Raw genomic sequence first — 16,133 nt, 5'->3', positions numbered from 1 at the left:
CTTTCATTCTGTAGAGGCTGAACCATTCTGCTCTCTGGTCAAAAGCCTTGTGATCTCTTCTGAGAGAAGACAAACAGCACAGCTTCTTTAAGTTATGTTTATTTAGCAATACAGGTGTATGTACATTTATGAGAATCCACCTTTGAATCCCCTGCAGCAGGAGACATACACAAACAGTGAAGGGCTGGACTCTGCGCTGCACAGTGGCCTTCAAGGCCATCCTCCCATCCTGCTTGTCACAACAGTGAAACAGAGGTAAGAAAGGGACAGACAAGAAGCAAATCAGTTCACACGGTAGAATCTTTGGGTAGAGACTCTCCGCATTAGCCAGCGTTAAAACAATCGGGCTCCATAGCCAAATGTCTGTTTAATGCCCTCAAAGTAGTAACGTTGCCAGCCCTCCCTTGTTCTCTCTTCTTCTCTGGCTGGGATGCCCCTCCCTTCCAGATGGACTTCTGTTTCACCAGCTCTGTCAATGAAGGTCAAGTTGATGGTTGCAACGTGTCCTAGAAGAGCCACACAAACCACAACATCAATAGTGTGGCATAACTTGGGCTAACACAACGTGCATCTTTACTACTATGGTTGGAGAAAACTGCTCTTCCTTCTCAGCAACAAACTGAAAAGCCAGGGAACAATTATCCTGAACGATGTCAGAGGTTTACCAGTAATAAGTATGGATGATACAAGCAACCAACGAGTCAAGGCTTGTAAATTACTGAGAGGTGCATCATAGAGGAATGAGAATCACGGTAAATAGCACACGAGCCTAAGGCTTCCATTTTATTATATGCAACATAATTACTTACCCTCTGGCCATGACTTAAATCTCCACTTCATGGCAATGTGCTTCTCAGGAACCTAGAAAGGAATAGAACTTTATCAGGTATATTTCCACCCGAATAGGCAATAGATGGAAAGAGATTGGAGAAGGCCTGGAATATCGAGCAATCAATTCATTTGAACTGTGGTGCTACAGAAGAGTTCAACACATACTGTGGACTGCTAAAAAGACAAATGCAAAGCAAATGCATAGAAAAGCAAGCCTGAACTCTTCCTGAAAGCCAAGATGTCTAAATTGAGATGGTTGTGCTTTGGCCATAACATGAGAAGACATGACTCACTAGTAAAGAGAATAATGCATGGCAAGGTGGAAGGCAGTAGGAAAAGAGGAAGACTGAATTCCAGACTCCCTTCTGGGAGAAAGACGGCATACAAATGAAATAAATAAATAAAATAAAAATAAATAGTGTCAATCAAGGAAGTCACAGCCCTGAAGTCTGCAAGACCTGAGCAGGATGGTTGATGGCAGGATGAATTCAAGGTCACTCATTCATAGAGTCGCCATACATCAAAATCGACTTGATGGCAGTTAACAATAAACTCCTATTGTAGCATGTTAGAAAAATGTTACATAAATACACAAAAATATTTTATTGAATTCAGTCATCTTAAATTCAGTTGCAATCTGCCAGATTTCCTGACTATATAGTTTTTGTAAATCAGACACTAAATCTGGAAAAAACAACCACATACAGTACATACCCAGTATCATAAATTTGATTTTACCAAACGCATTGGAATTTTTTAAAATATAAAACTACACCAGGCTAATTTTTCACAGAGACAAAGTTCTGGTTCAGATTCAAAGCATGGTTTGTAAGATCTAGAGTTAGTGTTGTTTCTGCAAAATACTTTCCTCTCATGTTTTGTAATAAATTACTTCAAGGGTTTGCTAAACTCTAGTTTCCCTTCAGATCTGAACCAGAATTCTGATCCTTATATCTGATTACAAACCAAGGCGGGGTACAGACCACCCAAAAAGGGCAGCCTGCCGGAGGAAAGCCTCAGCCGCTAAATGGTGAGGCTTCCCGCCGGTGGAAAAAGAACCCACAAAAAGTGGGTTCTTTCTATGCCACGGTGGCGGTGTAACGAGTGCGCCACTGGTGCACTCATTACGCAAGTGCTGCGTGGCGCCGTGCAGGTGCTGTGCTTGCATAACAATGGTGGCACCCATCTGTACAGGGCACCACCATTTAGACGCCGTTGTCACATGCGAGGAGGGTCTAGAAGCGCTGCCCTGAGGCACCCCTCGCACATGACAAGGGCGGCCTTTTTGGCCCATCTGGAGTGGGCCCAAGATCAGATCATTGTTTGTAAACAGAAACTATGTCTGTTTCCCAGTTTACATGTTTAGAAGGAATTGAATAATTTGTCTTGAAAACCTACGACTGAAAGGGGGGAAGGAAGGTAAAGGTACGATATCCATTCTGTGTCTAATTAGATTGTTTCAAATGGGATGATACTGCCCATGTATTTTCAACAGATGAGCCTGCCTCTACTCCTTGCAAATCTGATACCCACAAAAAGAGGAAGAATGCAATTCAAGGGCTCAGTGAATTAACTTAGGTCTAAAATACACTGCTGAAATAATTCAGTTTGAGACCACTTTAACTGCCTGGCTCAATGCTAGGGAATCTTGGGAATTGTAGTTTATTCTGGCTCCAGTGCTTTCTGACAGAGAAGGCTAAATGTCTCACAAATCTACAATTCCCAGAATTTCCTAGCATTGAAGAAAAGCAGTTAAAGTGGTCTCAAACTGGATTATTTCTGCAGTGTTTTTGGACCAGAGTCATTACAAAGAAAGCAGATCATGAACCAAAAGGACGACACTTTCCAAATTGCAAGTAACTGGCAAATGGTGTATCATTAGTACTTACTAATTCAGTGAATTCACCAGTGACACTGCCATCTAACAGCTGGAATTTTCCTCCTTTGTCAGCTTCCACCACTGCAGAACAATGGGTAAAAGCCTGAACCATCTGCCATTAAAAAAAGAAAAGAAAAAGAAAAGAACAGCCTAGTTACAAGGCGATTCTTTGCACTAAGCTAGCCAAGACTTTAACGCAATTTGATTAAGTAAAGAAATAGTTGCTTGATTAAAGTGTGTGGAATCACTGTTTTGGCCTACTGAGGACTCTAGCGATGACTGCAACAACACGCAAGGGAGGAAGCCACACCTTCAATCAATGGATCTAAATTATCATAGGGAGATGCTCATCTCTGAAGGAAATTTGTCTGGAAACAGAGCCCCTGCTTTAGGAGGATGCAACCTGTCCAGGCTGAAGAAAGCCAAGATGACTCATGATGTTCTGAACTGTACTAGAAAAGTAGCCCACTCCTGCTGTAAAAAGCTGACTGTGGTTTGTTACTCAGAAAGAACACTGCGGAAAATGCATGTGAGGAGTACTGGTCCCAAAAATCAGCAGAAACAACTCTTGTCAAATTGTTCTCAACAACTTAGGTAAGGTTGCTGGGTAAGAGACAATGTGTATGTACACACATAGTGTGTGTGCTTGTGTGTAGTAAGAGACACCTCTAGACTTACACTAACTTACCTCTTGTGTAATGAACACTCTGTACAATTCATCTGGAGATGTAAGAAAAGTGTCCTTCAAAGTTATCTTACAGGTAGGTATCTTGACTCCTACAGATTTGGATTTAAGTGCATTGCTAGTATTGCCAGATTCAGTGACCTAAAAGAATACCACATATTACAATACTAAAATGTATCTTAAGTGTGGTGCAATTATGTATATATATTTAAAAAATATGAGACAAATCACCACATTATTTGTACCCGCTGTAGAAATAAGGCACCAAGGGCAACCACCCATTTTCCTCACTGAACCCCACTAAGCCCCCATCCTTGAACAGTCTGAATCCAGTCACATGTCACCAAGTACAAACATTCTTGAAAATAATATTTAACGCTTGGGGTTCTTTCACATGCCACACTGTGAAGGCTACTAGCACTCTGGCCAAAATCCTGCTGGGTCACTAAACCATTGTAAAATTCAGTGCATAAGCCATTGTGTTTTATCAGTTGTTTTGTAAGTGCTGTCTCTAGTACAACCAACAGGTCTACAAAGATACATACAGTATAGCCCACTGACATTTAAGGATAAGAATGAGTTGACTATTGGATAATGGACCCATGATGCACATTGTATGACTGTGGGATCCAATGTAACTATACTGGAGTATACTGACACCATAGACTGATAGAAGTGTACAGGATTTTGGCCATCTGTATTCTGTTGTAACTCCAATTTTCCTAAGCATTCCCTTTCCTAACCATTTTCTTAAGCTTTCCTACTCAATTATTTAAAAATAAAATGCAGAAACAGAAACTTGTTCATCTACCTTGCGATCATCACCTTTGCGCACAGGATGAGGTGCTGGGTTTGACTGCTCACCATTTACTGTGGGCAAGATCATGCCTTGGGTAAACTCTAGAAAATATAACATCTTATTATTCCATGCAAAGCATGTAGAATCTTAATCCATATTCTGTTACAAACATAAGTATGAGGGATGATCATGAAGGAAAGGTAGTCTTCACAAAGAAACTGGCAATGTTGAAATGAACTGGAAAACTAAGAATTACATAAAATTCTCTCAGGTCTACATTGCGAAAAAGCTACTTTACAATAGCTTACAATCTGGAATATGTCTGCCAAGTAGTCTAGGAGCATGCAATACAAGTTATCTTATGGAAAGCAAAAGATATGACCAGTGTCAACATTAGCATGTATCATGTACATTACAACCAACATCAAAAAGTTTCACAGGTAATTTAAGGTCACCATGTATATTTCAAGCCACCTTCAGCCTCTTAAAATACACTGGCACTTCTTTTGCCACAATTGGCACATGCAATTCTCCAGGCTCTATGCCCCACATTCTGTTTTTAGGCCAGCATCCTACTGATGCATTACACAACAGTCCATTCTGCCAATACAGTGGTACCCCGGGATACGAATGCGCCGGGTTACGAATTTTTCGGGATACGAAAAAATCCCATAGGGATTTATTGCTTCGGCTTACGAAGGTTTCTTCGGGTTACGAAAAAACCGCGGCGCTATTTTCCGCCACCGGAGGGCAGCAGAGAGCTATTTTTCCATTAGCGCCTATGGGAATTCGGCTTACGAAGGTATTTCGGGTTACGAAATTAACCGCGGAACGAATTAATTTCGTAACCCGGGGTACCACTGTATAAGGGACTTTATAGCTGCAGCAGGGAAACAACAAACAAAACCAACTCCATCACAAGAAAAGACTGCTCTGCCAGCTTACAAGCAGCCCAGGATCCACAGAGCAGGTTTATCTCCTTCAGAGACTGGCTTCACTGCCACCCTGCTCCATAATGGCAGCATCCACAACCTTTTACCCCCACTACTGTGGCACCACCTATGCAAGACAGGATTGCAGACTTAAAGCTGAAACTGTCCTAACAAGGAATAATCAAGGCCAACAGGGCAAGGATATCAGGTTGTACTGAATGGCATCCTTCTGCTAGCAGAGTGGGCACCAATTAATGAATCAAATTCCCCTTCTCTTCTGCATATCCCCAACTAAGCAGTGATTTGAAATGTTTATTGCTGTGTACCTTCAAGTCATTTTGGACTTATGGTAACCCTAAGGTGAACCTATCACAGGGTTTTCTTAGCAGAATTTGTTCAGAGAGGGATTATGTTCCCTGACTTGCCCAATGTCACCTAGTGGGTTTCCATGGCTGAGCAGGATTTGAACCCTAGTCCCTCAGTGTCCTGGTCTAACATCAAACCACTGCACTATGGTGGCTTCTAGTTTGTAATGTACACACTGCTAATTCTGCTCTGGAGGACTGAACAAGGACATCCAACAAAGCAGGTGCTGGGAGGGAGGCATGCAGGGAACTGCTGAATAGAGCAATCCCAGGACTCAGTCAGTCCTTGCATCTAGTTCTCAAAAACTGTAATCTACAGAACACCAATTCTGCTCTTTGATCTCAAGCATGGATGTATTTTATTATTTCTTTGTGGAAGAATAATTACTGAAATTTATAAATGTATTTTTGCCAAGCGGAGCACCAAAATACATTTGATACTTGTTGTTCCTGAACCAGGTAATAAATAATAATAATATAATATAATAATAAAACTTTTATTTGTATACCGCTTTTCCTTCAGATCAAAGTGGTTCACACTGTGCAAGTTATGTGATACATGTCACAGTACAAGGCAATATAATCCATCAACAAATTATTTCAGCAATTTCATACAATTCAATTAAAAACCTAAAAACCATATACAAAGCAGTTAAAACTATCAATTATGCCTGGACCTCCTGATCTTAATTAGAGTATACTATCTCTAAAGAGAATCGGGGGGGGGGGGGGGGGGGGTGGTGGTGGATGCTTTCTGAAAGAGGTAGGTTTTCAATGCCTTCTTGAAGGCTTCCAATGTGGAGCAGAGTAGGATCTTTTCCGGAAGTGCATTCCAGTGAGCAGGAGCTGTCGCCGTATAGGCTCTCTGATAAGTTGCTGCTAATTTTACCCTGGGGTATTCAAGTAGTTATTTTCCCGTTGTTCTTAGGGTGCGGGGCGGATTATGTAGGGAGAGGCGCTCCCTCAAGTAACTCGGGCCCAAGCCATGTAGGTACAACTGCCTGGAGGAATTATAATCATATTTCTGTCTTTTGTCGAGGTAGTGGTAATATATGTTCACTCTTCACATCAGTGAAATTTCTCTTCTCTGATAACTTTAATGGCCAGATACACAAAGATGGAGACATTCCTCCGAGTATTACAGTCTAAACTGTTTAGGGCTTTTAACAGTACCCATAAATAAATCAGTAACATGTGCAGTTGATGCAGCATATGATTTCCCCAAACTGACATAGATCAGAAGTCTGAACTTCTAATTTTGAATTAGCTGTAGTTCCAAATAATCTTTACAGACAGCCTTCTATAGTAATCTCACCTAAGTGTAATGAAAAAACGTGTGACTGTGGCAGGATCTTAACCACTCTTTCAGAGAGTATCTGAAGCAAACATATTTCAAATAGAAGTAAATATTGCAAGGGTCCTCTGTCAAAAAACGGTGAGGAGAGCTTTAACAAGAAGCCTGTACCATTTCTTTTAACCTCTCTGCATACCTGTCTTGAGAGTGCTGATGTAAGTTCTCAAAGCATTGCTGATCTGTTCTACGCCTTCTTGCTTCATCAAGGCTAGTAGATTTGTGTCTGGCTCATCTTTGGCAAGACTAACACTAATCTAAAAATAAGAAGAGAAAGATTCACATGATCTCAATACAAAATCTTTTTTGCACACATTAATTTGCATTGTATCCTTTAAAAATATTTCTGGAAAGCACCTCCGTCCAGCGAGAAGGTGTTTTGCTCCACAAATAAACTGGAATTGCACCATAAAACAAGAAACTATGTGTAATTTTGAATGGTAAATATAAAAAATAAACAAATAGCTGAAGAGGGCTTTCAAAAGCCACGAAGGGAGTGAGGGATTGATGGCATTCCTGCTTCAAAAGCTTAATTGAAACAACACATTTTACAAAAGTAATGCACTATTTGATTGAAAATATGGGGTTATTCAGACTGATATTTTCCCAATGAAAATTTCCCACTCATAAATAGCACTTGAAACTGGGCTTACCTCTATTTCATCAACGTCATTTTCATCGGATAGATTTGGAATCTCCACGTGTCCCTTGTATTTCACACCAGTATTTGTGGTGCCTATAAACAGCAAAAACACCACATCATCAGTCTTGCTCAATTTCAGTTTCCTAACATTAACTTTACTTCAGCACTCTGGAAAAGTGAAGAACAGTTTTTCTTTTGATTTCCTTTGTGATTTTAAAAAAAGGCTTTGGCTCATAACAAATCAACACCCAGATCCTCAAAACAGGACCTCTGGATAGGTTAAAACAAACCAGCTTTCTCACCTGTCCAAGCCAGCTTGATGTTCCATTCATAGAAGAAAATTAGTTTTCCTTTGCGGTTGTTGATCGAGGCTTCTCCATCCAATTTGCTCACTTCTGTGACTTCACAAGTCCCTTCTGCATTCTCTGCTCTAACAGCTAGAAACAGACTTTTCAGTTTCTCTGATGACCAGTTAGATGCATCTCTTTCAGTCCTAAGAGGAAGGAAATCTCAAATTTTAAAAATGCAGGAACAAACAGCTGATGTTTTTACGTATTTCCATTATGCTTGGCTTGTCCCTCTGTGTTACACTCTACTAGCTGTCCTAAAACATAGCTTCCCTTGCTAAACATAATGGAATAACCTCAAGAAGAATACATATGACATTCTGGGGGAGCATTCCTTCCCATCTCCCTTGAGAATATATTTCCCTAATGGAAAAAATTAGAAATTTGGAGAAGGGATCAAAAACCCACCCTTCTATGAAATATGTTTTCTTTTTCAAGTAAAAGTGTTGCTAATTCAAAACGTGTTCCATTTTTCTGTAACTTCACCAGCATTTTTTAAAAGCTGCTATCAGTGGGCAAGGCTAAAGCATAAGCAGTATGGATCTAAAGTAAAAAGTAGAAAACCATCACTTTTTCCTTCTCTATTCTTACTCTCAACCTAGCTGGGTGTTGGGGAAGGGAGGAATGACTTTGGCAGAATTAAAATATCATTTGTACAGGGTTTTTGAAAACTGACTCAAGAGCACACATGGTCCTAGTGCTGCTGTTTGCTCACCCCAGATGTTTAGCATTAAGAAAGCACAGTGCGCTCGTATTATACGCGGGTGCGCTTTACGCGGACTTGAGCGTATGTGCTCAAGCCACGGGGAGTGTGCAGGGCGGCACGTCCCATTCAAATAAATGTGGCGCGCACCCATGGTGCCCCGCACACTCCTGTGCCGCCGCGCACGAGTCTCATTCAAATGAATGGGGCTTGAGCATAGGCAGAATTTGCCTTATGCGGGGGTGGTGGTGGTCCGGAACGGATCCTCCACGTAAGGCAAGGGCTCACTGTTAATGGTTTGTACAGAAGTACAATATTTAAACCAAAGATGTGTTTTTGTACTTAGAATGTTTCAAAAACCAAAATCCTGTTTGGAAACGTAAATTTACAGCGCTTTATAAATAAAGGTTAATAATAATAATAATCTGGATTCAGTTCAGCCTTGTTTCAGGCTGGAACTGAACCAGCCTTGGTTACCATGACTGATGGCCTGCTCCAGGTGACAGATAGGGGCAGTGCAGCTGATCTTCCTAGACCACTAGATCTTTGATGCCCTTTACTTTGTTGATACTGTGTGCCTCCAAGTTGTTTCCGACTTGTTGAGAGGAGGTTTGCCAGTGCCATTCTGAGGCTGAGAGAGTGTGACTTGCCCAAGGTCACCCAGTGAGTTTCACTGTCGAGCTGGGAATTGCATCCTGGTCTCCAGAGTCACAGTTCAACATTAAAACCACTATGCCACGCTGGCTCAGGCTCTATGGTATGGGAGTAGAAGGCACTGTGTTACAATGGTTCCACATCTATCTGCATGGCCAGTTCCAGAGAGTAGCACTGGGATGTTCCTCTTCAGCCCTGTAGCTATTAAGATGTGAAGTGTCACATGGATCTATTCAATTTCCAATTCAGTTTAATATCTATGTAAAACTGCTGAGTGAAACCATCACAAATGTTTGAGAGCAGTAATATTAGTATGCCAATGACAACCAGCTCTATTTCTTCTTGTCATCAAATCAGATGAAACAGTGGAAGTGCTGAATTGGGCACGTAATAAACTGAGTGAGAACCAATAAATGGAAGCTTAATCTGAATAAAATTGAGATTCTATGTAGTAGAGGCTCTTAAGTGTTATAACTGGGTAAGTGAGCTGTCCCAGATGGAGTTCCTGAAGGACTGCTTCATAGATCCAGAACACCCTTAGATCTATCTTTGTCAGTGCAGGTCCAAGTAGATTCTGTGCTCAGAGTGCCTAGGGCCAGCTTTGTCTGACCCACCAACCATGGCTTTTCCTGGACTGGGATAACCTAATGACAACAGTTCACTAGTAATTCCTCGAATAGACTACTGCAGTATGCTCTACATGGAACTGCTCTTGAAGATGATGTGCAGAATGAAGCTAGGGCAACATGCAGTAGCTAAATTGCTGACAGAATATCTCACAGAAAACATGACACTGGTTTCAGAGGAATTGCACCAGCTCCCAATATGCTTCTAATCTGAATCCAAGAAGTTAGTGATGACATTTAAAGCTCTAAACAATATCAGATCTCAAGACTTAAAGGTACTATTCTGCATATATTACACCTCTTTTAGCAAAAAGATACAGGGTGGGGCATATGCATTGTGCAGAGGTCTATACCAGATCCTGGCTGACCTTGGAAGCTAAGAAAGATTCGCCCTGGTTTGTACTAGGATGGGATACCACCAACAAACACAAGGTGCTGTGGGCTATATTAGAGGAAGGAAATGGCAAAAACATCTCTGAGTATTCCTTACCTCTGATAACTGTGACATTCATGGGGTCACCATAAGATGACAGGGGACTTGAAGGCATTTGCATGCACTCATATGCATTTTAATAAATAAAAATAATAAAAATAAACCAGGAAGGGGTAACCAACATTTTAACTAACTACCCAGCTGTATCTACATACCAAACTTTGCTTCTACTGTCCTCTCCTAATGCTCAATATATACTCCACTTTCCCAAAAATCAATAATTAAAAAATGTCTAACATATGTCAAGAAAGGTAGTTTCCTTTAGTGCAACAGTTCTTTCAGACTCCACTCTGGATGTGTGACTTTACTTCAATAGCATTATGAGAAGAGAAAGCTGACATGACAGCCCTTCAGGTATTTAAAGAGACCTGTCAAATAGAACAGGGCAAGGAATTGTTTCCTATGCCCTCACAGGTCAGCTACTGTGATCTTAGGGACTTTGAAGTGGGGGAAGTTCCTTCCTTTATTAGATAAATTATGGTGTGTGTGTGTGTGTGTATACACACACACACACACACACACACACACAATAAGGTAAGGATCTGTTGGGAGAGGGTGAAATATGAAATATTAAGAGTGACTGGTGATCAGCTGAATGTCTGAGGGGATTTTTAAAAGGCAGCTATGTTTGTCAGGGTGTTGAGCCTGTTAATGGATCAGGAATCTCTCAGAACCAGGAATATGACTTAAAAGAGATTTTAGGAGAGTTAGGACATGAGCTATAGAGTGAGAGATATGAATGTTGCTGTTAAATATGAGAAAGAGATGTCAGCTGGAGTTAGTTAGGGTCAGTCAGGATTTGATGTTATGTTCAACTTCTGTTTAATAAATCATATAGACACATCGTGTCTGTGGTGGCAAAAGTTCTTCAAGGGAAAAAGCATCCAGTAGGGAGCCTCAGTGAAGTAAATCTCACACGGGACCCACAAGAGCATTGAAAAGGACCCCATATTTGGAGCCCTGGTGGTGCATTGGGTAAATGCCTGTACTGTACTGCAGCCATTCACTCAAAACCACAAGGTTGCGAGTTCAAGACCAGCAAAAGGGCCCAAGCTCGACTCAGGCTTGCATCCTTCCAAGGTCGCTAAAATGAGTACCCAGACTGTTGGGGCCAATTAGCTTACTTGTTCACCGCTATGATCTTTGGAATAGCGGTATATAAATAAAACAAAAAACAAAAATATTTGATGTCAAAGTGGTGGGACATAAGAGGTCTTCACATTACTGGCAGAGGTGGAGATACGTAGAAGCCCTCACAAATCTAGGAGCACTTTGAGTGTTGAACCCAATGGATCACCTTGGACAAGTCACACACTCTCAGCTGCAGCAAACCCCCATGATATGGTCACCATTGTCACAAAGGACAATATATTCCATTTACACATGTTGTTGTTCTGTGCCTTCAAGTTGATGAATCTATCATAGGGTTTCCTGGGGCTGAGAGTGTGTGACTCGCCCAAGGTCACCCAGTGGTGACCAGGCTGAGCAGGAAACTGAACAACGACTATGCCCCACTGTAATGTAAACTGGAAAATCTTCCAGTGGTCTTAACAGAACATGATCTGACTTAGCACATTTGATTTATATTATCATTATGTTAAATTCAAGTGAAAAGCATTGACAATGGTTGACCTATTTTTTTAAACTTCCTAACAAACTGTACATGATATGCTAATGAGCACTGGTTCGTTTATTTCAAAATGAGTTAAACTCTTTTCCACTGATGGCTCTGGGGAACCTATACTTTCACAGTTACTGTCTGTAGAATCACGGCACTACTTAATTCAATTTCAAATTGAGAACCTCTTGTTTTCAGATCTTTCTTGTTTAAAATGTGCACCATCAGTTCTAGCCAATCCACTGGATTCTCTTGCACACTTAGATCAATAGGCAGGGTGAACTCACAAAAGCGTAGATGACAGATTTAATCTACTCAAGAGAGAAAGCAATCCTATACATGTTCAGAAGTCCCACTTAGCGCTTTTTTGACTGTAATCTAAGATTAAAAAATCCCGAAGTGGGTTGTCCCTTGCTTCCCTACTCAAGGCAACCAAACACTGATACAACACGTTTTGAAAAATGTCACAAAAGAAGAGCAAGCTTGTAACACTCAAAATGTGCAGTTTCTTAGGTGTACTACTGAGTACACCTGTATCTTTGCATTAGTATCACAAAATCCTATTGGCTGTGCCATTTGGGGAACCCATCATTTCCTCTGCAGAATGAACTGATCCCATTTCATGAAGGGGAAAACTAAGGCTGTAAAAAAATTACTTGCTGAGATGGGAAGCAAATCTAGCCCTGCAAGATGTACACAAATCAGACTGCCTGGCTTTCTAATTACTGTCCCAAATTATTCAGCAGTGCTCTTTCTTTCCTCCTTTAAAAAAAAGTCATACTTCTTTGCATACTGTACAGTGTTCACAATCAGGAAAACTACAAAGCCCAAGTTACAGCAGAATGGTAACCTGCTGCCTTTACAAGAGACTTCAACAGCTTCTGAGGACTCATTTTGAAAATCTGTTAGCAGAACCTGAATGTAAAAAAATTAAGTGTGCTTCCTAAGCTGGTAACCGCCCTAAGTTTTGCAGTTTCTTAGTGTTGCTGTATTTAGCATTATGTACCCTTGAAAACCGACAGCTTGCTCATCACTGCAGAATGAGCTCCTGGCTCACTTCACATTGCCTGTGACATCGTTTTTTCTTTTGGGGTTTTCCTTCCCTTTAGACTGAACCAGAGGGAGGGAAAGAAGAAATAGCTCCTCCTGCAGTACAGTATAAATTAAGTGGCATGCTACCAAAGCAAGGGACATATTCCTCCTACTTCTTCCCTCCTTTACAGTTTCCTGCAGCTTGGGAAACAACAGCTGCTCCTGCAAGTCAGGGGCATGGTGATCATGTTTCTTGCTGATACTGAACAGTGCAGACTTCATGAGGAAAAAAAGTATCTGGACTGATGGTCTGGGACCAGTTTTCTTTGAGGCAGTTCTCAAAGAAGAAAGCGGTTGCCCACAAGAATTTATATCAAACTAAAGCAGGCTGTGAGCTGCCATAGATTCCTTTTTTTATTTTAGAATAATTGTTATTGGGTATTATAAAAACATATATACAAAAGAACATATATTAAAACCACTCATTCATAACAAATACTACAAAAACAATACAAACCATATTATCCACAACAAAACAAACATTATATAGCTAGGGATACCCCAACCAACATATATAGCATTCATTCCTGTGAGCTGCCATAGATTCCTTAGTACTGTAAGAATGCATTTTCATACAAGCTGCATCGTGACTGCTTGAAAACCTTGCGCATACTTTGTTTCTTGCTAATAGCCAGCTGCTCATATATATTTGCAATTATGCAAAATATTGAGCTTTCAGTTTACAATGACAATGTTGTAGGAGATGCATAAAACCAGTGCGCACCATTTTAGCCGATGGGGTTTGCCTCTCCATGAGTAATTGAGACTGCGGACTTCAAGTCCGCAAAAATGGAGGGGCGACTGTACTTTCTTTTGCCAGTCCTCAACACTGCTGCCAATTAACTGCCCTGGTTGACTCACAGCTAAAATAGAAAGGAAGAAAATAAAGTTCTCTTCAATCTATTCACCACACGCTGTCCGTGGACTGATATTTACAAGACAAGTGCATAATTAATAAATATGTATTGCAAACCAATCCAATACTGCAGCCTGGTTAGATAAAAACAAACAAACCATGGTCTTAAGTGTCAGAAATGAAGCCCTCTGATAAAAGCAGCAGCAAGGCAGATATGGGCAGAAGAATGAAAAGTATGGGGCTCCTTTCTGTTACAACCTGCTTTTGGCCTGAAAGCAATTTGCAGAGCCTCACTTCCTTAGCCAGATGCTACAAATGGACCCAAGAGATAACAAAAGGATCACCAGGCTATAACCCTAAACTCACTGGGTCTACATTTGTTTCAAAAACCACCTCCTATGAACACATGAATCCCAATGCAATATCATATTCATTTTCATGCCATGAAATAATCTTCCTTACCCAGGCTGCATCTGCACTGCAGAGGTAATCCAGTTTGACACCATTTTACCTGCCATGGCTCCATTCCATATAGACTCTTTGGATTTGTAGCTTGTGGTACAAGGGCTCTCATACAGAGAAAGCTAAGTATCTTTAAAACTGCAATTCCCAGAGTTCCATAGCACTGAGCAGTGGCAGTTAAAGAGGTGTCAAACTGGATTATTTCTGCAGTGTGGATGCAGCCCCAGTTTATGAGACTAATTCCACTCTCATTTGGAGGAGCGCCTGAAAGGCAGCCGGGAACATTTAATTTACATCTATCTATACATACCTATATTAATAGGTATAGCTATATCTATAAATATAGCTACAGCTATCTCTGTGTAAATATATAGCCATACAGAAATATATAGAGATACTTATAAAGATACATAGATGGAGATATTAATAGATATATAAATGAGAGGCAGCATGGCGCAGTGGTTTGAGCATAGGACTACAGCCATGGAGGTCAGGGGTTGGATCCCTGCTTGGTCACGAAAACCCACTGGATGGTCTTGGGCAATAAGTCACACTCTCTCAGCCTCAGAGGATGGCAAGGACAAACCCCTTTGAGCTGTCTTAGTCCCTGGCTCAAAATGGAGGGCATTCTGGAACCCCTCCCGGACAGGAAGCCTGAAACGGAGGACGTGTCCTGGAAAAGGAGGGCGCTTGGTCACACGGAGATCGACAACACTCCTCTAAATGTCAATTCCTACCTTTTTAAACATATATATTCTGAAAATGGAAGACATTTTGGGGCTCCTCCTGGGCAGAAGCACTGGAAATGGAGGACGAGTCTGGGGAAAGGAGGACTTGCCTGGTCATCCTGGGCTCAAAGCCCTAAAGTAAATTCATGATGCTCAAAATGGAGGGCAATTTGAAACTCCTCCTGGAGAGAAACCCGGAATGGAAGACGCGTCCTGGAAAAGGAGGACCGGTCTGATCGCCCTGACCTCAAAGCCCTGATGTAGATCCACGCTTCTTAGTAATACTAGAAATGGAGGACGCTTTTGATAAGCGGTACAGAAACGTGCTTGCTATTGCTCTTCCTCCTGGAGAGGAAGGCTGGGGTGGAGGACGCGTCCGGAAAAAGGAGGACGGGGCCCGATCACCCTGAGCTCAACAACACTGAAGTAAATGCATGCTCTTTAACGATGCTCAAAATGGAGTCCCTCCTGGAGAGGAAGGCAGGGGCGGAGGACGCGTCCGGGGAAGGAGCTCTTGTCCGTTGAGCCTGCCCTGGCTGGGAGCGCGCCCTCCTCCTCCCCCCCGGCCTCGCACGAGGAGGAGGCGGCGGCGTCGGCTGCCCCAGTGTCCGCCCGCCCGCCCTCCGTCCCCCGCAGGCGGCCTCCCTCTCTCCCTCTCTCTCTCTCCCTCACCAGTGCCAGTTGTTGACGTTGGTGGCGTCCGCGCGCTGCTCCACAATCCAGCGCGGGTCCCCTTCGCCCCACTTCGCCATCGGCGCCTCACAAACACCGCCTCCCCGCCAGGCCCAGAAGCTGCTAGAAGGAAGGAGCGCCCGGGGAGGGAGGGAGGGAGCAGCAGCAGCAGCAGCCTCACTTCCGGCGCCGGCAACGCTTCCGCTTCCGGTCCTCTTCCTCCTTCCACATCGGCCGCTCCCTCCCTCCAGAAAGACCATAGAGGCTCTCCTGGTTACCATGGAGACGGACTCAGAGAGGGGGCGGGGCTTCGCTCTTCCTCTGAGCCTCCTGCTGCCTCACGGGAATAATAATAATAATAATAATAATAATAATAATAATAATAATAATAATAATA

General features: G+C 42.1%; 1 protein-coding gene across 1 annotated transcript; it reads right to left on the bottom strand.

Moving 5' to 3' along the window:
- Positions 1-83: 83 nt before the first annotated feature.
- On the bottom strand, positions 84-15,904 carry AHSA1 (activator of HSP90 ATPase activity 1). The gene is made up of 9 exons (XM_042445287.1): positions 15,737-15,904; positions 7,788-7,978; positions 7,496-7,578; positions 6,982-7,099; positions 4,207-4,295; positions 3,399-3,536; positions 2,721-2,822; positions 810-861; positions 84-506 (listed from the first exon to the last, which is right to left on the bottom strand). The coding sequence occupies exons 1-9, from the start codon at positions 15,814-15,816 to the stop codon at positions 334-336; spliced, it is 1,026 nt and encodes a 341-aa protein (XP_042301221.1). The 5' UTR covers positions 15,817-15,904; the 3' UTR covers positions 84-333.
- Between the last annotated feature and the right edge of the window lie 229 nt (positions 15,905-16,133).

Source organism: Sceloporus undulatus, chromosome 1 (genome assembly GCF_019175285.1).
Source record: "Sceloporus undulatus isolate JIND9_A2432 ecotype Alabama chromosome 1, SceUnd_v1.1, whole genome shotgun sequence".
In the NCBI taxonomy this organism is placed as follows: Eukaryota; Metazoa; Chordata; class Lepidosauria; order Squamata; family Phrynosomatidae; genus Sceloporus; species Sceloporus undulatus.
This window is presented reverse-complemented; position numbering and strand designations above follow the sequence as displayed.